At 44.1% G+C, this 25,107-nt stretch overlaps 1 protein-coding gene across 1 annotated transcript in view; it reads right to left on the reverse strand.

Moving 5' to 3' along the window:
* The window catches only part of LOC120055864 (partitioning defective 3 homolog), a 248,842-nt gene that overhangs the window by 87,700 nt on the left and 136,035 nt on the right, over window positions 1-25,107 (reverse strand). Inside the window, exons 11-16 of the mRNA XM_039003891.1 lie at window positions 22,544-22,683; window positions 22,167-22,283; window positions 20,002-20,037; window positions 13,453-13,641; window positions 12,904-13,074; window positions 7,758-7,917 (exon numbers count right to left, since the gene is read on the reverse strand). Coding sequence (XP_038859819.1) covers window positions 7,758-7,917; window positions 12,904-13,074; window positions 13,453-13,641; window positions 20,002-20,037; window positions 22,167-22,283; window positions 22,544-22,683 — 813 coding nt within the window. The remainder of the gene's footprint in view (window positions 1-7,757; window positions 7,918-12,903; window positions 13,075-13,452; window positions 13,642-20,001; window positions 20,038-22,166; window positions 22,284-22,543; window positions 22,684-25,107) is intronic.

Consider the following 25,107-nt stretch of genomic DNA (forward strand, 5'->3'; position numbering starts at 1 on the left):
TATTTGGTGGACCAAGCCAAGGTCACTCTTCTACCAACAACAATGGTGCTGACAGGTGAACAGAACTCACAGCTCCTGACTTGGTGGGATTACCTTCAAATGAAGGCTGTTTACACTAGCCCTAATACAATCAGACATTGGGGCAAAGGAACAATAGTTCCAGCTTCTTTACAGAATTGTCTTGTCTTCAATAAAAGCAATTATCAGAGACTATGTGGAAACAGACCGGTGAATTTAGAAGAGGAGCAGGATGTAATAGCCGAGAAGTAGAAAGGCAGGCAGGCCGGATGAAATGAGAGATGGCGAGAGGTGAGAATAATTGGGCGAGAGAAGAGGGATGCAGAAGAGAGAAGGTTATTTTTCCACTGTCCAAGTCCACCTGCCTAATTAGCAAAGCAGGGGAATTGCCTTCAGTGCACTTCTTGAAAAAACGAGCCGTTGCCTAAAGAAGAGAATAATTTATTGAAGTCTCTTATCCTCTGTAGCTAATTGTCATAGCAGTGGGGAAGGTCTGCACAACAATGGGAAAGTGATCAGAGAAATCCGGCAAAGACAAAACCTTTGTTATGACTAGATCATGACTAGTCTTAACTAAAACAATACAACTTTAACTCATTTTGCCATTGTATTCTCAGGGGCAAGCAACATCACAGAGTCTAGCTAAAAAAGCATTGAGGTTCAAAGTGATGTACTTATTCTGTTTTGAATTTTGGATGTAAAATAGCATGTTTTTCAAACCAGCAAGCCGACAGTGTTCATGCCGTCTGTAATTCAGTCTGAAATGACAGACGGCATGTAATCTGAAAGCAGCACAGTATCTCCTGGCCAATAGACGACTACTGAAGCAAAAATAATGCAACAAGCCTGGGTTGTGTTTTTATACCTTGCACAGTCGTGGTTCAATTTCAGCTATTCCCATATTGGGCTTGGCTTATATGAACTGAGCAACGGTTTCCTGGAAATCATGCGTACTCCCCAAACCAATAGAAGAACAGCAATCCAGGTAGGTCTACTCTATAATAAAAAAATGAAGGCGGGTGTGCATACTGTCAACGCACATTCAACTGAGGCGACCACTTGGCTACACGGAAGAAAGCCGTGCGACTGAATGAAGAAGTCAGCCATATCTCAACTCTGCCTTTGTTGTACAGAGCCTTAGGGTGGTTAATAAACTCTCGTCACGGAGAGATTATGCTGGTTGAAACTACTGGTGCCTCAAGGGAGACAGCAGGAGCAAACCACTACACTGCAGGGGAGGACGCATCTGGCAAAATGGCAAGGGGATGATCTGGATGACATGACGAAGTACAAGGACATCGTCGATAAAGTGTGATATACACCCAGCTATAATCTGTGGCATCATCTCGAGAGATGGGAGAGCGGGTGGGAGAGCAATAAGGGCCACAGACCCCCAAACCAGGCTGGGGGGACTATGGAATGGGCCTTTGGGCTTATGCACATTGACATTACCCCAAGCGGTGGAAAACACCTGAATCCTAAGGGGGAATGGGACAGTGAGGAACATCTTGAAGAGGCCACCGGGTATCTCATTGAATTCATCGATAAGATAAAGGAAAAGTTCAACTGGAACAGAGAGAGGAATCTGAAAGGAGGAATAGCAGCCTACAATGTGGGGGTTGGAAATATCCATTCATATAAGGAGGTGGATGTGAAAACCACTGGAGGGGACTACTCCAACGATGATGTTGCCAGAGCTAGATGGTACCATATATAGCGGTACCAAGACGGAAATCGGTATTGCCAAATCTCATGAGCAAATGGCTTATTACACCACTGAGAGGGACTAGTCCAATAATGTCACCAGAGGGGGGGTGCTCAATATTCCAAACGTAATGGCAATAAAAGTAAACTGCAAATATATCTAGAGGTAAATGTTTGACGTCACAATAATTCACAAAACATTATGACAATGTATCCCTATTATGATGGTTAAGTTAGATTCTAGTTTAGTATTTTTCTTTATCCACATGAAGATAATTTACTATAACTAACTTATTGCTAACCTTTATGTAAGAGCAAGGGCAACTCTCCCCCTTTTCAACCTCATATTCATAATCACCAGCACCAAACCAGTGTGTACATATGCAAAAACAGCACATTTCAACGTACTGTAGAAAACAATATAACGTTAAAAAGTTCTACCCGATGACATCATCAAACGTTTAAACATTTGAAAAACAGTGATTTTCAAACAATGAGACTCACAGTGACCTGGGGAACAACAAAACACTTAAAACTGTTAAAGTATGAGTATTATAATCTATATATCAATTCATGTGAATTGGAAAGCTGAAGTTAACTGTAATCATAAAGATGAATGAAAATAAAATGTTCAGCCTACATTTTCAGCCTGGTGATTTATTGTCGGCTGAAATTTTAATCTCTACGATTACAGTTCACTTCGGTTTTCCAATTCACATGAATTGATATACAGTATTGTAATGTAACATCACACTAACATCGTCTAATAAAACATTTGGTTAAAAAACTTAATCTAATCTATGACATATGAAATTGTAAGTAATGCCCTGTCTAGTGCCATACTTGTATGTGTAATCTAATAGACAGAACGGATACTTTGTTTTCTCTGTAACCAGGGGTGATGGTACAACTAGGAGCGGGATAGGTATAACTGTGCCAAGCTCATTTGATCTCAAAATAACTCCCTGTCTGAATCTATGACATGGCCAGACATTGGATAGGAGACGAAGTGTGACAGACACTGTTTAAAACCACTTAAATGTAAAGTCCCCATATTTGGGGACCCTAATGGATTTTTGTATTCAATTCAGTCTGGTATGAGAACGGTAGCCCCTATCTGGAAAAGCAGGGTGTCTGCAGAAAGTGGAGTATCTTGGCTATTGATCTGCGCCTTAAAATCATTGGTGTGACTTACTACCATATATGTGCATACAAATGTATTTAGCAGGCCGAGCCAATGACCTCACTTCAAGATGGCTGCTACCTACATTTTGGTTAGCGTTGTGAAGCATAATCAAAATAAACACGGAATACGTTGATTCACACTGAAAGCCGGGACTCCACAGATCATGAGGATGTCTTATTTGTCTGCCTGTGACCTACCGCTATTGATCATCAGCTCAGAGTTAAAATGTTCATTTTACACAATGTGTTCACCAAACATCTTACAAGGTAAGCTTCGATTTGGCCTGTGTTTGAGCTATAGCTACAAGGGGGGTATGAAATTAATCCTTAGGTTGGTAGGAACAAAACTAGCCTATTGCTGGATGTTATCTGATGATAACAGTATGACTTAATGGCAACATCGAATGTCCATCGAGTGACTATCTTTGCGCATGACAAAATATGATGAAAACACTTGGTTATCCCCTGTATGTCCCCCGACACCACCACAATGTTTGAGAGAGGTTGATGTTGTAGAAATGTGGTTTTATACTGAACAAATAGCATTTAGGGATTGCAAATATGTAATAGCACTGAAATGACCTAATTTACAGACATATGTCACTTGGAAAGGTTTAGGGACACTTGGAAATGTCACGTGAACACACCTGACACCACTTACTAAAACATCTGCCCATTTCTAGTTGATAGGTCTATCAATCCCATTTTTTGGGGGGGTTTTGTTCACATATTGTGGAAGCCATCTGATGTGTTTCAAGCTCTGGGAATCAATCATTTACTTATAGCTTGTCAATGAAAGATTACTTTCAAAATAAAATAAAAACAGTTATTTTGTGTGACTCTGATCTTGTGTATTGTTAACTATGTGACTGCTATCTATCTTCTGATCATTTCCTCATAATCTCCCAGATGTCTTCTTTCCAAACAGTCCAAGTTTTGGCAAGTCAGAGTCATATAATTACACATGAACAGCAGTTACTTTTGGGTATGTCCATTTATGATGAAATCTACATTTTGCAATTACATCTAAGTTAGTCTACACAACAGATAATGATAAGGGTGTCTTCCAAAACTCTTTTAGGGAAAAACGTAATTATTAAAGGGATAGTAATTTGGGTGAACTCTCCCTTTAATAGTTCATAAGCACTGTGGGAGGAGAGGGATTTGAAAGTGTAACGGAGGGGAATAGTTGAACTGCATTGAAAATATTTTATTCGCTGTCTGTTTCTCAAATTGCACCTTATTCCCTTGATAGTGCACTACTTTTGGGAATAGGGTGCCATTTGGAATTCAAACACCGTTCTTCATCCTCTGTTAAACGACGCCAGTGAATTAAATACGGGTTTATATACAGGGTTGGGTGGATTACTTGTAATTAGTTACTGATTACAGTTACATGGAAAATAAAGTAATCAGTAACGTAATCCTCTGGATTACTCAAAATGAGTAACGTAATGACTTTAAACACCCAGGCATATGAGAAAAAAAAAGAAACCCGCACACTGCTCTTTATCAGACTTTACGCATCAGAGCTTTTGTGAATGTTTATAATTTGCACCCTTATGTAGACATTGCTCTACCCACATCTGTATTACGCATCAGATGAGGTTGGAGTTGAGGGAAAATAAACATGTGACCAAATATAACAATGTGCATTTCATAAGTATACTAATACAGTGTGTACATAACGCAATAAACAAGTCTGTAACACCACATCCAGGACATCGACCTATCAAGTAAGTTTTGATAAATCATTGGGTACAGTGCAAGAAAGAACGTCAGAGTAATGAAAGCGACACTTTTTTTATTTTATTTAGAGATATCACATTTAGAAATATCACATTAGGATAATTCATGTGGGACTAATTCACCACCTGAGGTGGTGGTTAGTTCGCCAACTCTAAATATAGCCTAATTATTGCTGATTGTTTGCCATGTAATTGACAGGACTATATCTAACAGTACACGTCATGTATAAGCCTATATCTAACAGCACATTTCATGTATAAGCCTATATCTAACAGTACATTTCATGTATAGGCCTATATCTAACAGTACATGTCATGTATAGGCCTATATCTAACAGCACATATCATGTATAGGCCTATATCTAACAGCACATTTCATGTATAGGCCTATATCTAACAGTACATGTCATGTATAGGCCTATATCTAACAGCACATTTCATGTATAGGCCTATATCTAACAGCACATTTCATGTATAGGCCTATATCTAACAGTACATTTCATGTATAGGCCTATATCTAACAGTACATGTCATGTATAGGCCTATATCTAACAGCACATGTCATGTATAGGCCTATATCTAACAGCACATTTCATGTATAGGCCTATATCTAACAGCACATTTCATGTATAGGCCTATATCTAACAGTACATTTCATGTATAGGCCTATATCTAACAGTACATGTCATGTATAGGCCTATATCTAACAGCACATATCATGTATAGGCCTATATCTAACAGCACATTTCATGTATAGGCCTATATCTAACAGCACATGTCATGTATAGGCCTATATCTAACAGCACATGTCATGTATAGGCCTTTACACTCACAGTGAACGGCCGACATGAGTGCCCCTTCGTTCAATATAAGAGTTGATGAATAAAACGTCAACCTACAGAGAAGCATCTTCTTCTCAACATTAACAACTGTTATAACTGTTTTTCCCGCATTCACGGTTTGAAATTTTGCACAATCAGAAAGTGCACTGTAAATACGCTACAAAGCAGTAGGCAGAACTCTATGGAGTCCAGACAACTGTATGACTGACCAGTGGGTCAGGTTTAAATGGTTTGGCAGCCTTACCTACTCATTCAATCAACTGGAATCCAAAAAGAAGCCATCCACCCTTGAGGGCGATCAACTAGACAACATTTTGCCGAGTTGAGTGCATGTGAGAAGTCCTGAGGGTGCGCGAAATGACAGCAAGGCTGCCAAAGTGGTATCAAATGTTCTTATTGATATTAGTTGAAGTAATATTAAACGTAATCAGCTGTTTAACACATTTTTTTAAGTCATCCGGGCTGATTACAATTAGGTAATCCCTGTTGCATGTAATCCGTTACTGCCCAATACTGTTTATAAACGACTTTAACTTTATTCCAACCACTTTAAATCGGACATTGACACAAAGCCTGACAGACAATTCCTAACTGCTTTGAGTTCTTTAGGTATGCAAAGACATAATGAAGAAATACACTCAGCGTTCGATGAACCATGGGAATTGGGGATTTTCTAACCAGAATGACTCAAATTAAGGCACACAAGTGAGTCACGCAACCAAGATGAAAATCTAAGACATAACCGTCAAGCTGTTGTTTAATGGTTCACAATGAACATTTGGTGACACTTTAATCCTGGAACGTCAACAGTTACATGCTCTGCCTCTAAAGATTACATTCAGGTCATTGTTCTGATGTTAAAATGGGCTGACAGTGCAACAACAACCCTGCTTGGGATACATTAGACTGTATCAGGATGTAGATATCCTGCAATAGATTCACAGTGAAAAAACTGATCAAGGAAGTGGATGGACGCAGAGTGATGTAACAACCTAATAATGGGTCTCATACGCTATCTATATAGATGAGAGGGATGGCAATGTAAGAACAACATTCGGTTTAGGGCTACTCCAATAGAGAAAGTAGTACCTCCCCCTGCGGTCCACATGTGTTTTTACAGTGGATTATTTGATCTGTGACGATTAGGTTTGTCAACACAGGAAATGGCGTAACTGACTGTGCTTTGAGTTTCCATTCAACTTTCAGCTGATCTTAATGTCTCGGAAAATGTCAAGGAAAAGGTTGCGTATGATTTACAGCTCAGGGGCCCTTGTATGGTGCAGCGCACCTTCTGATTGATTCAGTGGTGCGCGGGTGTGTGTGTGTGTGCTCTGTGAATCCCTGAGCTCTCTGTTTGGAGTTTGCCTGCTCTGACAGAGCCCCAGGCCGACCCCGAGAGAGAAGACCAGGTGTGTGTGTGTGTGTGTGTGTGAGGGCCTTGGTCTGACAAACAGCGAGACAGGACGGCAGGCAGGGATTTTAACGGTGGGGCCACAACTGAGCGGCAGAGATTCAATCAATCATAGACTTTAGATGGCAACCAGCCAGCCGCAAGGCCAGATGTTACAACACGAGGTAGTGGTGCACCTATTCCAGCCCACTCATGGTCCACCTTCTCTAGTATATAAAATGGTTAAAAGTGAATACTTTTTATCAGTAGGAGTCATCAGAAATTGTGTCTTATTAGTTCTTAGTTTTAATTATTTGGCCCTTGTTGTTCCAATAACAATACCACATTATCTGAACTTGGCTCAGGTGTTAATTGGCTGTTATCAAAAGTGTTAGGTTCCAGTTTGTAGAGTGTGAATGACAGACAGATCTGGTGCTAACCCAGCAGGGTGTGAGAAGCTATAGGGCAGGGGTCAGCAACAGACGTCCGGTCCAACACCATCCCGCGAGGGATTTTTTGGGGCCCCCCCAAAGTTTTTAGTAAACCAAAATTGGGGGCTATTTTAGTTTTGGGTAAAAAAAAAGACTTAAATCACCAGGAATTGAGCCAAAAATGTGTTTTATTTATTTAAGAAAGTATTTCCACAAATAAAAAAAAGACGTGATCGTGTCTCACTGTATTCAAGGTATGAAATTATTGTTATTTTCAAATACAATCTCTTTTTGGGCTTAGTTGTAGTCAATTTGCAGTGTACAAATTACTATAATTATGTTGCGCCCGAACCATCCGCTCTTACAAAAATGTCCATGCTAAAACGGGTTGTATCCATCTAGAGTCCTCCATCTGTATCTATGGGGTCACCTGACTCACCCATCATCCTGCCCATCAGAGCCTGCTGTGGCATCAGGTTGTCGTCCAGGCCCTCTATGCCCCCATACAGGGAGTGGGAGATACGACGCTCCCGGTCGTCCAGCAGGGAGGAGTTCAGGAGGGTCTGCTCCGGTCCCAGGGGGCTCCCAGGGGCCTCCAGCTACATAGATGGGTGAGAAGTCGGGTACAGTCAATACATGACATATTGGAAGAAACAATCATTATAGTGGGAAGGTGCAGTATGAGACGAAATTCTCCCTTTGGTACATTGGGATTAAATCTTGAATCTTAAATCTTTAAAGAGTTTGAACTAGCTCAATGCCACAACCCCATTATTGCCCTTTCACGCTCACTGTAGGATAGCAGCAACAATGATAGCTTAATTTATAGATAACAATAATCCCCTCCGTGAGGGACAGGCAGACCGGTAGAGGCAGGCTAGCCTGGTGCTAACATTAGCCGCAGCACCACCACGACCACGGCTAGCTAGATAAATGACCATGGATTTCCAATAGCAGTTAAGACACCGGCTGTCAACATTCCCCCCACAGGAGAGCAGCAGCACAGTGACATTTCCCTCAGGTGTCAATCGGACACACTGCTGTTTAATGGACAAATAGGCCATTTGCTGACTATGTCACCTTTAAACACACATGACTGAGGAGGAAGTGGGGTTGAATGTGTACGGACCATAGAATTCCATCGTATCAGTAGAAATGACAGGATCTCTATGGTGTGGATGCCCTCATTGTTTGCACTTAGAATCTCCTATATCATTGATTTGAACTACAGGGACTGTTTCCTTGACAGATTATGCCTAGTAAGACGAAGAAGTATTCTCAATGGAGATTCTCCATTGAAATAGCATTTTTTTTAGTCCAGAATTTGGGTCTGGGAAAACCATCCCTTTAGTGGTGTTGGAAACTTACTTGAGCCCATTTGAATTACATGAGCCCGTTTATAACTGCATAGCAGCTTCTTAGTAGCAATAATAATTGGTTAGGATGTGTGCATTATTGCAGAGAAAAGGGGAAGGACAGACAGTGTCCATCCGTCCAGACATGTTCTTGCATTTCTGTATGTGATTATTTGTAAGGAAGTAGGTAAAGGGCAACAGTTGAGTCTCAGCTCCTGATAAGCTAGGCTCGTCTCTGTGGAACTAGGGCAAGGAGCGATGTGGAACTCTACATCGAGGTGGTGGTGTGAGGACAACAGTTGGAGAAGAAAAAATAAAAACTCTGGGAGAGGGGCCAGAGGGGCCCACCTAACAACACTAACTGAATACTTCTCACAAAACACACATCCCTGACCAAGAAGGTTCTGGGCTCAGGCTGGGCCACGACACCACCATTAGAGGAACAATTCTTGCTCAGCAACAGAGAATGACTGTTTATCTTAGACATACAAGGAGATGACTCCGCCTAGTCAGATATTATAAATATGGGCTTGTTTTAGTTGTCAAATCAAATCAAATGTATTTATAAAGCCCTTTTTACATCAGCAGTTGTCAAAGTGCTTATACAGAAACCCAGACTAGAACCCCAAACAGCAAGCAATGCAGATGCACAGCGGCTAGGGAAGAACTCCCTAGAAAGGAAGTAACCTAGGAAGAAACCTAGAAAGGAACCAGGCTCTGAGTGGTGGCCAGTCCTCTTCTGGTTGTGCCGGGTGGAGATTATAGCACTACATGGCCATTAAGACCAGACCGTTGTTCAAGATGTTGAAACATTCATAGATGACCAGCAGGGTCAAATAATAATCACAGTGGTTGTAGAGGGTGCACCAGATCAGCAACTCAGGAGTAAATGTCAGTTGGCTTTTCATAGTCGAGCATTCAGAGGTCGAGACAGCAGGTGCAGTAGAGAGGGAGGGAGAGAGATGTTCTCATGTTCACTACCATTCAAATGTTTGGGGTCATTGAAAAATGTCCTTGTTCTTGAAAGAAAAGCAAATTTTATGTCCATTAAAATAACATAAAATTGATCAGAAATACAGTGTAGACATTGTTATTGTTGTAAATGACTATTGTAGCTGGAAACGGCAGATTTTTTATGGAAAGTTCTCATTTACAACTGCGACCTGGCCAAGATAAAGCAAAGCAGTTCGACACATACAACAACACAGAGTTACACATGGAATAAACAAACATACAGTCAATAATACAGTAGAAAAAGTATATATACAATGTGTGTAAATGAAGTAAGATAAGGGAGGTAAGGCAATAAATAGGCCATAGTGGTGAAGTAATTAAAATATACCAATTAAACACTGGAGTGATAGATGTGCAGAAGATGAATGTGCAAGTAGAGATACTGGGGTGCAAAGGAGCAAGATAAATAAATAAATACAGTATGGGGATGAGGGAGTTGGATGGGCTATGTACAGGTGCAGTGATCTGTAAGCTGCTCTGACAGCTGGTGCTTAAAGCTAGTGAGGGACATACGAGTCTCCAGCTTCAGTGATTTTTGCAGTTCGTTCCAGTCATTGGCAGCACAGAACTGGAAGGAAAGGCGGCCAAAGGAGGAATTGGCATTGGGGGTGACCAGTGAGATATACCTGCTGGAGCGTGTGCTACGGGTGGGTGCTGCTATGGTGACCAGTGAGCTGAGATAAGGCAGGGCTTTACCTAGCAAAGACTTGTAGATGACCTGGAGCCAGTGGGTTTGGCGACGAGTATGAAGCGAGGGCCAGCCAACGAGAGCGTACAGGTCGCAGTGGTGGGTAGTATATGGGGCTTTGGTGACAAAACGGATGGCACTGTGATAGACTGCATCCAATTTATTGAGTAGAGGCGATTTTGTAAATGACATCGCCGAAGTCGAGGATCGGTAGGATGGTCAGTTTTATGAGGGTATGTTTGGCAGAATGAGTGAAGGATGTTTTGTTTCGAAATAGGAAGCCAATTCTAGATTTAACTTTGGATTGGAGATGCTTAATGTGAGTCTGGAAGGAGAGTTTACAGTCTAGCCAGACACCTAGGTAACCTAAAACACCAGGACAAATATACACTGGAGTTGCTTACCAAGAAGACAGTGAATGTTACTGAGTGGCCTAGTTACAGCTTGACTGAAAGTCAGCTTGAAATGTTATGGCAAGACTTGAACATGTCTGTCTGGCAATTATCAACAACCAACTTGACAAGAGCTTGAATACATCATAATAATGTGAAAATGCTGTACACTGCAGGCGTACAGGACCGAGTTTGGGAAACCCTTTGGCAATTTGACTGCTGTGGCTAGCCAAAAAGATAGTGTTTTGAAAGTTGGATCATCTTATCCTTTGAGGCTTTAAAAAAGTGTTCTTACACTCTGATTTTGAACATTCAAAGCAACTGGGGAACATCCATGGCAGGCATTGCTCTCATCTTCGCCTGCTACTTATCTTCTGAGTGATAGGAACCACGAGCACCAAGTGTCAAACTCTTTCCAAGGAGTACTGCGGGTTTTCACTCCTCCTTTGTACTGCATTGATGAATTAAGGTCACTAATGAGTGGGGCACTCCTCTCACCTGGTTGTCTAGGTCTTCATTGAAAGGAAAAACCTAAGACCAGCAGACACTAGTCCCTCCGTGGAATGATTTTGACACCCCTAACCAACACCAATCAGCCTACACCACTGCGCATACACCTGTTGTTACTATGACAACTAACATAACCATGCCAGCAAATGACTGCTGTCTGAACACACAATAATCCGATTTGATCACTTGTAACTTGCTGTTTGGACAGCCATTATGGGTATTGTGTGTAGATGGATGATTTTTTTTTTTTTTTTAAATCCCATTTGAATACAGGCTGTAACAACAAAATGTGGAATAAATCAAGGGGTACGAAAACATTCTGAAGACACGGTACATCACATACTCTGTGGACCGCAAGGGAAATGGATCAATTAAGTATAATTCCTCTTCTACATAGACACCTATAACCATAATGCTCTAGTCCAAGCCATCCTTTCAGCTGTATCTGTGACGCAGATATCGACGAGTCTCCCCTGTGTGTCTGTACCTCATTCAAGGCCAGTGCTCTCTGCTCTCACCCCTGGCTTCTCCACAGCACAGCATGCCCCGACTGCAACACACAGCTCAGCCCTTAGCCCCTGCTAAGTTACCAGCTGCGCTAAATTACCAGCTGCGCCATGGGCATCTCAGGTCTGACATGTACCGTAGCAAGAGGCAGAGACAGGGATGGAGGCGTACAGTTCACACTACAAACAACACACTGCTGGAAAGTGGGCAGTGCAGTACACTAGATAGAGAAGTGATCAAGCCAGGATAGTCTTGAGTATGTACCAATATCATGACACTGAAATGAAAAAAATACTTTGTTGGCCAGCCGTCACCAACTACCCCATTAGACCCCGGGTCATGGAGGCTAAGACGAGAGCGCGTCTACGTCCCAAATGGCACCCTATTCCCTACATAGCACACTATTGTGGACCAGAGCCCCTGTTCAAAAGTAGTGCACTAAATAGGGAATAGGGTGCCATTTGGGACGCAACTCATGTCGTGTGAACTGCTGTGACCCACCTGACTAACTGTTCTTTAAATCCTATCCATAGCAGAGCTCTCCAGTCCAGAACGTGTCACTGGCTTTGGAATTTAACATGGGGACTACATGTGGGAGGGTGTATGTTAAAGATAACTGAACAACTGTATCAAGTGTTTTTGGAAAAACTTCAAACTTCAAGGCATCTTTGTGACGGGTTGTCTTTTGACATTATTTATAAATAAGCTAAACAAACGCATACACAAAACAGAATGCAGTCATAAAAAAATATGCATCTTTAATTAGGTAATTAAACATGTGAAAAGACAAAACAATACATTGGCAGTAACTAAGGAAAGGAGGACGGAGAGCCACAGCGCTATCAGCTGCTGCCTCCAAAAAGCCGACCATCACACAGACTCCCTGTGGGTTACAAAGTTATTTCAGCGTACACGTGTGTTATTCAGTGGAAGCCGGTGAGAGGAGGACGGCTTATAGTAATGGTTGGAATGGAATATAAGAAATGGTATCAAATGCATGGAAACCATGTTGGACACGTTTCCATTCATGCCGTTTCCAGCCATTACTATGAGCCTGTCCTCAGACTGGTGTTAGTCCAATAATCTCCACAGCTGTCCCAAAGGGATGGTTAGGCTTACCTCACTGCGTTTGGTGACCCTCCTGGCCACTATCAGCTGAATCGTCCCGCGTTTGTTGCCCTCCACCGACATGGACGTCCTTAGCGTCTCCATGGCCTCCTGGTTGGTCTTGCCTATCAATGACTCCCCGTTCACCGCTATCAGCTGGTCATTGACCCGCAGCCGTCTATCCTGTTCACACAGCATATGACACGCTGGATCAGAATCAGTCAACACCCACGATCAGGCTGTTCAACGCAATAGCACTAGTGCTGTTAATCTGGTCCCAGATCTGCTTGCGTCATCTTGCCAACTCCTTGTCACACCGAACAACGAGTGAAACCCAGGCTACTTAATTCCCTAGAGAGTAGGCTAGAGTGCAAGAAACAGACTGGCACCAAGGTTACTGCACTGTCAGTGGAATAACAAATAGCAGAAAAAGCAATGAAGTTCACTGTCAAATCAGAACTGATAGACAGAAGATGCCAATAGGCAGATAAACTCCAGAAAATACATCATTACTTATATGACCATGAACATCGGAATCCTAAAGGGGGGGGGGAGACTCACCTTGCAGGCAGCTCCTCCGTTGATTATGGACTTGACGAAGATGCCTAGGTCAGCGTGGTTCTCCTTGGAGCGGTTGCCCTTGACGCTGACCCCTAACCCTGCCGACCCCGAGTCACTCAGAGGGATCTCAAAGGTCAGGAACTCCCTGGTACCGTCAGGGGTCAACACCAGGTCATCCTCCTCAACCTTCTAGAACGGAGGAAGGGAGAAAGGATGGTGTCACTGATCATTTCTGCTATTGTGAGATCTACTGATAGGCGAATACAAGATTAGTGTCCCAAATGGCACTCTATTCCCTCCATAGTGTACTACTTTTAACCAGGGCCTGGTCAAAATTTGTGCACTATACTGTATACAGTACCAGTCAAAAGTTTAGACACACCTACTCATTCCAAGGTTTTTCTTTATTTTTACTACTGTCTACATTGTAGAATAATAATGAAGACATCAAAACTATGAAATAACACATATAACATCATGTAGTAACCAAAAAGTGTTAAACAAATCAAAATATATTTAATATTCTTCAAAGTAACCACCCTTCACTTTGTCACAACACAACTGATTGGCTCAAATGCATTAAGGAAAGAAATTCCACAAATTAAGTTAAGGCACACCTGTTAATTGAAATGCTTTCCAGGTGACTATCTCATGAAGCTGGTTGAGAGAATGCCAAGAGTGTGCAAAGCTGTCACCGAGGCAAAAGGGGGCTACTTTGAAGAATCTAAAATATATTTGGATTTGTTTAACACTTTTTGTGTCACTACATGATTCCATATGTGTTATTTCATAGTTTTGATGTCTTCGCTATTATTCTACAAAGAAAATAGTAAAAATAAAGAAAAACCTATGAATGAGTAGGTGTGTCCAAACTTTTGACTGGTACTGTAGGGAATAGGGGTGTCATTTGGGACGCAGCTATGCTGATTCCGACGCTCTTCAGCATCAGGAGCTATGGGATGACCAACTCACATCTATGAGTTTAGTTACAGATTAGAAAACTTCAGCATGAACATGTGTGTCACTGGGAGTTCTTGGGGCAAAGGTTGGATACACTGTCTGTCATAGAGATCCTACAAGTCGGTGTTCTGAATGTATTATGGTCTTCTGTAGCAAAGCAGAGCCTACATTGACATTGTGACTAAACACATTGTCAGAAGAATGGAGTATCTGATGACAATAAGTATGCCTAGTCACTTTACCCCTACCTATATGTACTGTACATATCTACCTCAATTACCTCGTACCCCGAGACGGCGACTCGGTACTGGTACCCTGTGTATATAGCCTAGTTATCGTTACTCATTTTATATTTATTCCTTGTGTTATTATTTTTCAATATTTTTTTAATGCATTTTTGGGAAGGGCTCGTAAGTAAGCATTTGACAAATCAATTTTGATTTGATTCTGTGATCACCTCGCAGGCCCCCAAAAGACACTATACAATTAAGAGCATTATCTACACACAGAAGCAGACACATACAGTATACCAGAAAATGCAACAGGTGCCTGAGCCTCATTGAATAACAAAAAAGCTATTCTCTCTGCTTTGTCAATTGACAGCTGTCCTCTGAATAAATCTGCACACTAAACTACTAGCAATTATGTGCATGTGTAATGAATGCAGTCATAATCAAGCTCAGTGTCATACATTCATTAGCTCCCATTGTTTGCAGAGAGAGATTGAATTACTTTGTGGAGAGACCGAAGGAGAGGGAGCGGGCGGGGGAATAGAGAGAAAGAGAACAGAGAAAGAGGAGAAAAAGAGACAGAGGAAGAGAGAGACAGTGAGAGCGATAGAGGGAGAGAGAGGATGAATCCATGTGTAACACAATTGCAGAACTGCCTTCTCTTCCCCTCCTCTCCTCAGCAACCCAGGCTGCAAGGTGCTTTGTATTCCACAGAGTGAATAAAATGGCACCTCCACTCCCGTCCCTAATCTCAACCCCTACGGCCCTGGCTCCGACACACCCCTGGCCTCACTCACGCCCCCGATCGCTCCCAACAGCATCACCTGAAGCGATTAGAGGCGTGCTCTCAACTTTCCCAAACAAACCTGTCGATTTGATTGAATCAAAAAGTCACTTGAAACGAATTAAAAGCGCAAAGAGGAGAGGAGAGATGAGGAGGCAGTGGAGGATGTAATTGCTGGAGGGAGCCCATGTGGAGAGCCCTGAACGCTTCTGAGGCTCTTTTTTTTTAAAGCAGCTCTCCTCTCTCTCTCTCTCTCACTATCTGCCTTAGACCGCATGCTGATAGACCATGAATATCAAACACCTGGGGGATAGACAGAGGCGTCCAGACAGACTGATGTGGAGGTGTGTGCAGTGCACAAAGAGAGACTCGCACGCACGCACACACACACACACACACTGTCACATTCCTCACGGAGGGCGAGTCATTAAACACAGTGGAACTGTGAGCAAAGAAAAGGACGTCACCTTTCAGTCCTGCATAATCACCGTTATACGAGGTCATGTGTTTTTTAAATAACTCCCATCTCTGAGGCATTTTCACAAAGAGCAACAGCCCCTGCCTGATCCGCCTAAACATCCACACATCTCGCGCAGTACACACGAGATTAGAATGGCTTCAGATTAGAATGAGACTCCAGATCCATCCATGGCCTCTTCCTCCTCTATACTGTGGCTGTGTGATGGCAATTACCCAGCTAGCAGCTGCTCCCAGTCACAGCGTGTTGTATACGCAGGAACAGGTGGCAGCTTGAAACATCACTTTAATTAAGGCAAGAGCTTGTTCTCCACTAGAGTCACTGGGCCTTCTGATTGACTCATACATTCACACACTAGAGACATGAATGCAGTCGCATCTGCACGGGGGCACAAATAACACTGTGTGCGCGCGCGTGAGGCAGAGCGCGGGGGCAGAAAGAGCCACAACAATTATTCATCGGAGTCGAGGGAGTCGAAAATGTGTCTGTGTGACCATAGATCAACGTGGCTTGGCTTTACATTACATTACATGGTAACTGGCACGGATGCCTTTTCAAAATCAACTATCTGTAACTCAGTGTAACTAATAATACCACCAGAACAAGAAGTTCACAATGATATCAGCTATTACGGATATTATTAGCAGTGGATTTACACTAATGTGTATTGCAAATGGCACCCTATATAATGCACTGCTTATTTAAAAAAACAACTTTTTACCCCTTTTTCTCCCCAATTTCCTAATGTCCAACACACTGCTCGCTTAACCCGGAAGCCAGCCGCACCAATGTGTCGGAAGAAACGCCGTACAACTGGCAACGAAGTCAGCGTGCACTGTGCCCGGCCCGCCACAAGGAGTCACTAGAGCGCGATGGGACAAGGACATCCCAGACAGTCAAACCCTCCCCTAACCCGGACGACGCCGGGCCAATTGTGCCCCGCCTCATGGGTCTCCCGGCCGCAGCCGGCTGCGACACAGCCTGGGATCGAACCCGGGTCTGTCCTGACGCCTCTAGCACTACCTTAGACCGCTGCACCACTCGGGAGGCCATAATGCACTAGTTTTGACCAAAGCCATATGGGCCATGTTTCGAAGTGCACTATATAGGGAACAGGGTGCCATTTGAGACGTAGCCTACATGTATTAGATCAGTGTTGCCCTGCGACGGCAGGTGAAAAGGCAGTTACTTCCTAAATCAGCACAGAGTGACAGAGCGTATAGATCACAGGGCATACCCACCCACGGCCACATTTACTGTTACTTAGGCAGTCCCAAATGAACAGCCCAACTGACTCTCATTCAATATGCTGCACAACAGTCCAACGTGTTACCTTTGCTTCATGGCTCCTGATTGATTCAGTCCCACAGAGCAGAGGGATGATGTCATGCGGAGGCACTGGGTGCGTCCCAAATGGCACCCTTTGCCCTGTATGGTGCACTACAGGATCACACTACATAGGGACACGGGTGCCATTTGGGACGCACTCACTGTTGTGGGTGGTTACCTCAGTCAGCCAGTGGGGCTCCGTGGCCGACACGGCCTCCCTCACCGAGCAACGCTGGAGAGGGGAACAGTCAGACCTGTGGTTACATTCCACACACCAGAGACCACCGCAGGCCTCGTCTTTCCATGGTACCAATGCCACACAAGCAACAAACCCCAGAAATGTCAGCAGGAGTGGCAACTAACCTTGTTCATGGGTGCATCTCAAATGGCACTTTATTGGCTATATAGTGTATTACTTTTGACCAGGGCCCATAGTGTCAACAGCCCCCATAGTGTCAACAATAGCATGCACCTCTGGGTAACGGCAGACCGCCCAACCCCCACCTCACAGAGATAATCAATTATTAACAGCGACTTTACGTTTATTAATTATTAACGTTGCCAAAGTGCTGAGCTAATTCATGTGGAGGGTCAAGGTGATGTTGCCTATTGTCTCTGTGTGTTCGACCTGTTTTAGTGAGAGGGGGGATGGGAGAGTGGATGCAGGCTGCTATGGCTTCAAGTGAGGCCTCGGGTTAATTGGTCCAGTACAGAGAGAGCGTGCCGTTTGGCGTGTGGAGCTCTTAGCTTTGTTCCCCCGTCCCCCAGTCTCCCTCCATCCCACCCTGCCTTCCTCCCTCCATCCAGCTACTGGAGGAGGGCCATTCAGATGAGATGGGGGGGGGGGGGCTAATGCGCTAAAACGGTCTCCTACCCGGAAACACAGACTGGTTCCCAAATGGCACCCTATTCCCTATATAGTGCACTACTTTTGACCAGAGCCCATGTTCTGTACTAGTATCAGAGCCTCAGTGCTGCTGTCTGCCTGCCACCACAACAGAACAGTGAAGTTCATGTGTTGTTGAGAGTTGTGTGGAACAAAGCCTCTAACAAGAGATAACATCTGCTGTGTATAATTGTGGAGCCCATTATGGAGGGAATATGCCGGGAAGGAGAGAACAAAGGGATTCATTGGCGAGGATTGTAAAATCATACACGAGAGAGAGAGAGAGACAGAGACAGAGAGAGAATGACAGAGAGAGAGCGACAGAGAGAGAGCGACAGAGAGAGAGCGACAGAGAGAGAGCGACAGAGAGAGAGAGAGACAGAGAGAGAGAGAGACAGAGAGAGAGAGAGACAGAGACAGCCTTGAGATCTAAGGTGTACAACGTGTAGGCCAACTTTATGAAGGAATTCATTGGCGAGGCTTGTAGAATCACACAGGAGTGAGAGATTACTCAGGGATCTAAGGTGCCCAACTCTGGATTGTGTCTCATCTGAGCACAACGATAACACTCCGGAGCCGATCCAAATGAGGCCGTTCTAACAACAGCCATGACACACCTCCTGGTCTGGTATGAATGGTTTACTGGGGGGAAGGACCACCCTGCAGTAAACCCATAGTTAGATCATCAGGAGACGAAGGCACAATGGGTTTGATATGCCAGCTGGGATCATAACCGAGACCGTTCTCCATTTGGCCACCGACCGCGCTTATAAGAATCATGAATGCAGGCAGCTGTCAGGTATCACAGGAGCACAGGGAACGTGGAACGCCCACTCTGGGCTGCTACCTCGCTCTCCAACCGAGGAGCCGGAAGTGAGCAGCAAACTGAACACGTCACAGAAGCACCAAATTAGCTGGTCAATAAAGCTTGAGAATGGCTGGCTGACATAGTTCATAACGAATCACCTTGATAGTATAACAACCCAGAATAACAAACCCTCTGCCTCGTTAAATAAAGGTTCAACAAAATAAATAAAATGTCATTTAAAAAAAAAAAAAGAGGTGGTGAAAACAACAAGGACCCAATTCTATGTTTAAATACAGTCCTACTACACAGTGGATCAGTCAATGATGAGGTCTCTCTCATCAGTTGAGAGCAACGTAAAAGCAATGTAAATGGTCTCCCAATGTCCCCAAACAAAGTCAAATAGCACAATGAGCATTCGACCGCATTCAGAGAAAGTCATCGATGAGTGTGGCCAGGTTGTTAATGGCACTGCATCACTGGGCGTGTCCCTGAGCAGATTATCAAGTAGTGAAAATACACCCTTCTCTACAGTACTCTACTGAACTCAGTGCATAACGGGACATGCAGAATTGTGCAATAAAGTACATTTAGTTTGACTGCACACCATCATACATTAATCACTTTTGACAACGGTCGACGCTTGACACTTACACACCTGAAAATATCTACCACGTTACTAACAGGCAAAGCAGAGGACAATCTGAACTGCACTAGAAGTGACGTGCATAGTCTTGGGAGTTTTGTATGCCGTCCTTTACACTACAAAGGACTGTTGAGAGTACAGCTATGTTCTATGCCAGTGTAGGTTGATGCATGGAGCTCCCCCTTCTTTAGACGAAGTAAGTTCCCCTCTACTCAAGCAGCCGAGGTGGGGTGGGTGGGTCAGGGACAGTGGTGGCATTAGCGGAGAACAGGCTCAAAGTATTGGCTGGAAGAGAATGAATGGTTTCTTTATATTTGATACCATTCCACTCATTTCAACCACTATCATGAGCCATCCTCCCCTCACCAGCCTCCACTGACTCAGTGTAGGGGACAGGTAACAGGTAAACATAGGGTTTGAGTGACTCTTACCAAATCTCTGGGGCTTTGCATCTGGGGCTCTGCATTCTAGAGGAAACAGGGGGTCAGAAGAAACAACAGTAGTCAATTACACATGTTAGCAGCAATACTGTACATCAAATCTAACTGAGGGAGGAGCACGTCAGGCACATTCCAATCTGGACCGTGAAGCCAGTTCCACTGCTGATGTTCATCTTCCTCCTCTAATTAAGGACTGATTTAGACCTGGGACACCAGGTGGGTCCAATTCATTGTTCAGGTAGAACAGAAAACCAGCAGTTCTCTGGACCTCCAGGCTCACATTTGAATACCCCTGGAGTAGACTGACAGAAATCCAAACTACCGTCTAATAATCATCATCCATTGACCTAATGTAGACTGTGCAGTAGAAGTGGGCTACCCAGTGTTCACACATTCCAACAGAGTGCATTTCTTTACCAAACTACATACTCACATGTACCACTATAGCCCTTCTGTGGATATTACCAGCATATCAGTAATCATCGCCTGGGGGCTGGGAATAACTCAGAGTAGCTGCTGCTGCTCTCTTCCCCACTACTAGAGTCAGAAGAACCAGGCCTGTGTTCCCCCTGGGGGTAGAAGCGGTTCTCTCTCCGCTGTGTAATATTTATACCCCCCCCCCCCCCCGTCATGTGTGTCAGACGAGATAGCAGACAGATATCTCGAGCTTGCGTCCCAAATGGCACCCTATTCCCTACAAAGTCCATTACTTATGACCAGGGGCCCTGGTCAAAGTAGTGCACTATAAAGGGAATAGGGAGCCATTTGGAGCGTGCCTCTGAGGTTGATCAGTATTTACTACCCAAGTCACTGGCTACTATACGATCTCCCAACCAAACCATCAGTATGCTTCTTTAACACCCTGGCTGTTGCGCCAGGCTGAGTTATAGAACAGAGTAGCACTTAAATCCCCCTGTTGTGATAATAATGGGCCAGAGTTTTCTCCTCTCACCATTAGTGGGTCCCAGCCATCAGCACCAGCACCCAACAGCAGGTTCAACCAACTCCACCAACAGTGACAGTTATTACAACTGAAGACGCACACACCCTATTGGCTGGCTGTCACTCTGGGCCAATCATTCTGGCTGGGCTGAGTTAGATGTTGAGCCCAGGGGCGTTCATCCAGGACTCATCGGGATCAATACTCATCTTTTGATTAGTCCAGAGCCTTTCTTTCACTCAGGAGGATGTGTCCCAAATAGAACACCCTTTTCCCTATGGGACCCTGGTCAACAGTAGTGCACTATGTAGGTAATAGGGTGTCATTTGGAACACAGACACTATGATTTAGACCTCAGCAATAACACCAGCATTAACTCTCCCTATTCCTTTCATCAGACACACTAACGGAACCCCAGATGTGTTGTTTCATTAAAAAAACATGTGTATTGACAAAACCTTTCAATTAAAACAAATTAAAACACACGAAGTGTCTATATAAACACATTACATGGCATGAGCCATTATAATCTCCAACTGAGTAGTCACCCTCTAGTCACTCTGACAACATACCATGGCTGCGTTTCAAATGGCACCCTATTCCCTATTTAGTGCACTACTTTTGAACAGGACCTATTGTGTGGGCTCTGAATCTGATTGATATTCCACCCAACAACAAGTGCATTTCTCAGTCTGTCCCTAACCTGCCCACTTTCTCACCCATCCATCAATCAATCTATCCAATTTGGTCTGAGGGAGCGGAGCGCTACAGGTTCCCACCGAGAATACTTGGATCAGGGTATGCGATGCGTCCTAAATGGTGCCCTACCCCATACATAGTGCACTACATTTGACCAGGATCCATTGGGCTCTGAGCAAAAGTAGTGCACTATGTAGGGAATAGGATGTAATTTGGGACGTGCCCCAGGATAATAAAGAGTAGCGCCGAGACAGAGTAGCACAATCAATCTGCATGCTGCATTGGCATGTTGTGTGAGGAGGAGAATGGAAGGAAAACACAATACTTACTGGGGAACTTGGGAGATTAACCGTGACAGGGTATAAGACGCACACAACCACAGGTCCCAAAGACATGCATATTGATGTACACACACACTTTCCTGAGAGTAGGGGACATTATGACAAACGGGGACTCTAAGCATCCTAGAGAGGAGGGAATGTAGAGTTTGCGGTGTTAGGGGAGCAGAGACACCTACCAGGAAGGTCTCCTCCTGTCGTAGCACCACCAGCCCCACAGCTCCTCCCATAGGCGTGGCCCTCAGCAGAGCGACCACTTCCTCCTGGGTCCGACCAACCAAGTCCACTCCATTTACCTGGAACACATACGGCAATTAGTAACATACAGATTCACATTCCGATTTTGACCCCTAAATCCCACACTGAGGAACACGCTGCCATTCACTTAAACTGATCCCACCAAGACACTATTATGAGCCTAAACAACATGACGTGCCAGACGTCACACCGTATTAGAGGCTAACACAACATAAACCACTGGGAACAGAGATCTAGAAACAGGGTGACCAGACAATGAGAGCGTTTTACTGATGTATCCCCTGGTCTCAGGTCTCACCTCCAGCAGCCTGTCTCCAGCTTTGAGGCGTCCGTCCTGGATGGCAGCTCCTCGGGGCAGGATGTTCTTCACGTAGATGGGCGCCGAGCCGCCGATGGGGACGTCGCGCGAAGTGATGCTGAAACCCAGACCCTCTGGACCTAAGGGACGAAACAGGAGGATGTGTACACGCGAGAATGCCTGTCACATTTTGACTCCCCTCATATCACAGGTACAGTCAGATCTACACAGCAGCAAGACATTCTGGCTGTGTTTGAAATCTGTCTTGCCTACTACTTACTAAAACGACATACTGTGTATTAATCATACTTTGTAGTATTTAGATCATACCGTTTAGTGGAAATGTACGCAGTAAGCAACAAATATCAACATACTAGGCTCACCCATACCGAGAATGTGTAATCTAATTTGCAATTGCGTTGCTTCCCGCCATCTGTTCATTTTGCGACCCCTTCTCTTGATTATCAGCTGTTGTCAAACACATGGGTCGGAAAAGACCATTCTCTTCCTCAATAGCACGCAGCGATTTCTAGATGTAAAGCCAAAATGGCTATGACATCCTGGCATTTAAAGCATACTAAATGTTCGAAATTTCACTTACTATAAAACGTTTTCAATTCGCATACCCAAAAAGCCTATTTACAATGCAAGTATGGGTATTCAGACATGGCCATAAGGCATTACAAAGTGAAAATGCAACATGGGAAGGATTCTGGACAGCTAGTATGAAAGATTGCGTTTTGTCTCAGTGTTGACCTGCGGAATCCTCCCGGCCTGAATCCAGAGTCCAGAGGTTGAGGATGGTATCCCTCTCTCCTCTCCCGCCGGCACCACAGTCCGATCATTAGGAGAATGTCTGCCAAGCCTAATCCCTCTGTCTCACTGTCTGAGCTGTGTATGGTAATGCAAGCAAGGCAAACACAGAGACGATTCCAGAACTCTCTGAGGATTCTGTTTCAGAGCAATCTAAATCCCCTCCATGTCAATAAGCCAATCAACTTCCCACCATAGGACGGGCACGTATTATAGTTACCGGTAAATGGCATTAACATTAATGTGTTTCATATGGTACACTGGATCTTTCAAGACACGTTAGCTCAGTCTTTCTAATACCCCAGATTGATTGTGTTAGAGTTTGGGTTTTGTGAAAAGGCCAGTGAGTTTGTTTTGTTGACATCTTAAAGGGATACGTCAGGATTTCTGCAAAAAAAGCCCTCTATTTAATTCCCCAAAGTCAGATTAACTCGTGGATACCATTTTTATGTCTGCGTGTGCAGTTTGAAGGAAGTTGTTAACTAGCGTTAGCACAATTGCTAACTAGCATTAGCACAATGACTGGAAGTCTATGGTAAAAGCTAGCTGTTACCATAGACTTCCAGTCATTGCGCTGAAAGCTAGTAAGCAACTTCCTTCAAACTGCACACACAGACATAAAAATGGTATCAGACTCTGGGGAAGTAGATAAAGGTCTTCATTGCCAAAATCCTGAAGTATCCCTTTAAGATGTCAACAAACCAACTAAATCTATCCACCAAACAAGGTTCAGTCTGCTGCACTCAAAACACAACAAACATCCAGAGGCCGTGGATGTTATTAACAGTGCTATGTTTATGTAGGCCTCCTTTCAAAAGGAAGTGAATAAAAACCTAATAGTATGATACACACCTGAATGTGGTCTGTGGGGACTGTATAAATTGCACCCTATTCCCTACATAGTGCACTACTTTTGACCAGAGCACTATGGGCCGTGGTCAAAAATAGTGCACTATAGCGAATAGGGTGCTGTTTGGGACACATCCATCATACCTGGCCAAGGCAGTGAAGAGATCCCTACACAGTGCTAGTGTGCCATACGGAGCGGCCCGTTGATTTTCAACATGCCTTTTGACACAGTGTACACTACGCAGACGATTGGCTGCCTAGCAACAAGCCCTCTGTGTGCCCGTGCCGGCACATACAACTGGTCTCCTATGGCCTGCCTACCTGCCTGCGTGTGTCTCCTATTGCAGAGGCCTGTGCTGTGCCAACTCTGTCCAGCTGTCAGTCACCACATACACTCCAGAGATGTGTTGAAATAGGAATGAATGGATCAATCTGGATCGGGTACACATTTTCTCTCTACCGTTTCAGGCAAAAGTGGGAGGCCTTTTGGCCATCTTTATTGACATTTAAGGCTACATTGAATGATTCTGATGTGTGTGTCTGTTCATTAAAAGAGCAATGAGAAGCGTAGACTACCAGTCAAAATTTTGGACACCTACTCATTCCAGGGTTTCTCTTTATTTTTTTAATCTATATTCTAGAATAATAGTGAAGACATCAAAACTATGAAATAACACGTATGGAATCATGTAGCAATAAAGCTCCCGAGTGGCGCAGCGGTCTAAGGCACGGCATCTCAGTGCTTAAGGCGTCACTACAGACCCTGGTTCGATTCCAGGCTGTATCACAACCGGCCGTGATTGGGAGTCCCATAGGGCACCGCACAATTGGCCTAGCGTCGTCCGGGTTAGGGTTTGGTCGGGGTAGGCCGTCATTGTAAATAAGAATTTGTTCTTAACTGA

Source organism: Salvelinus namaycush, chromosome 11 (assembly GCF_016432855.1).
Source record: "Salvelinus namaycush isolate Seneca chromosome 11, SaNama_1.0, whole genome shotgun sequence".
NCBI lineage: Eukaryota > Metazoa > Chordata > Actinopteri > Salmoniformes > Salmonidae > Salvelinus > Salvelinus namaycush.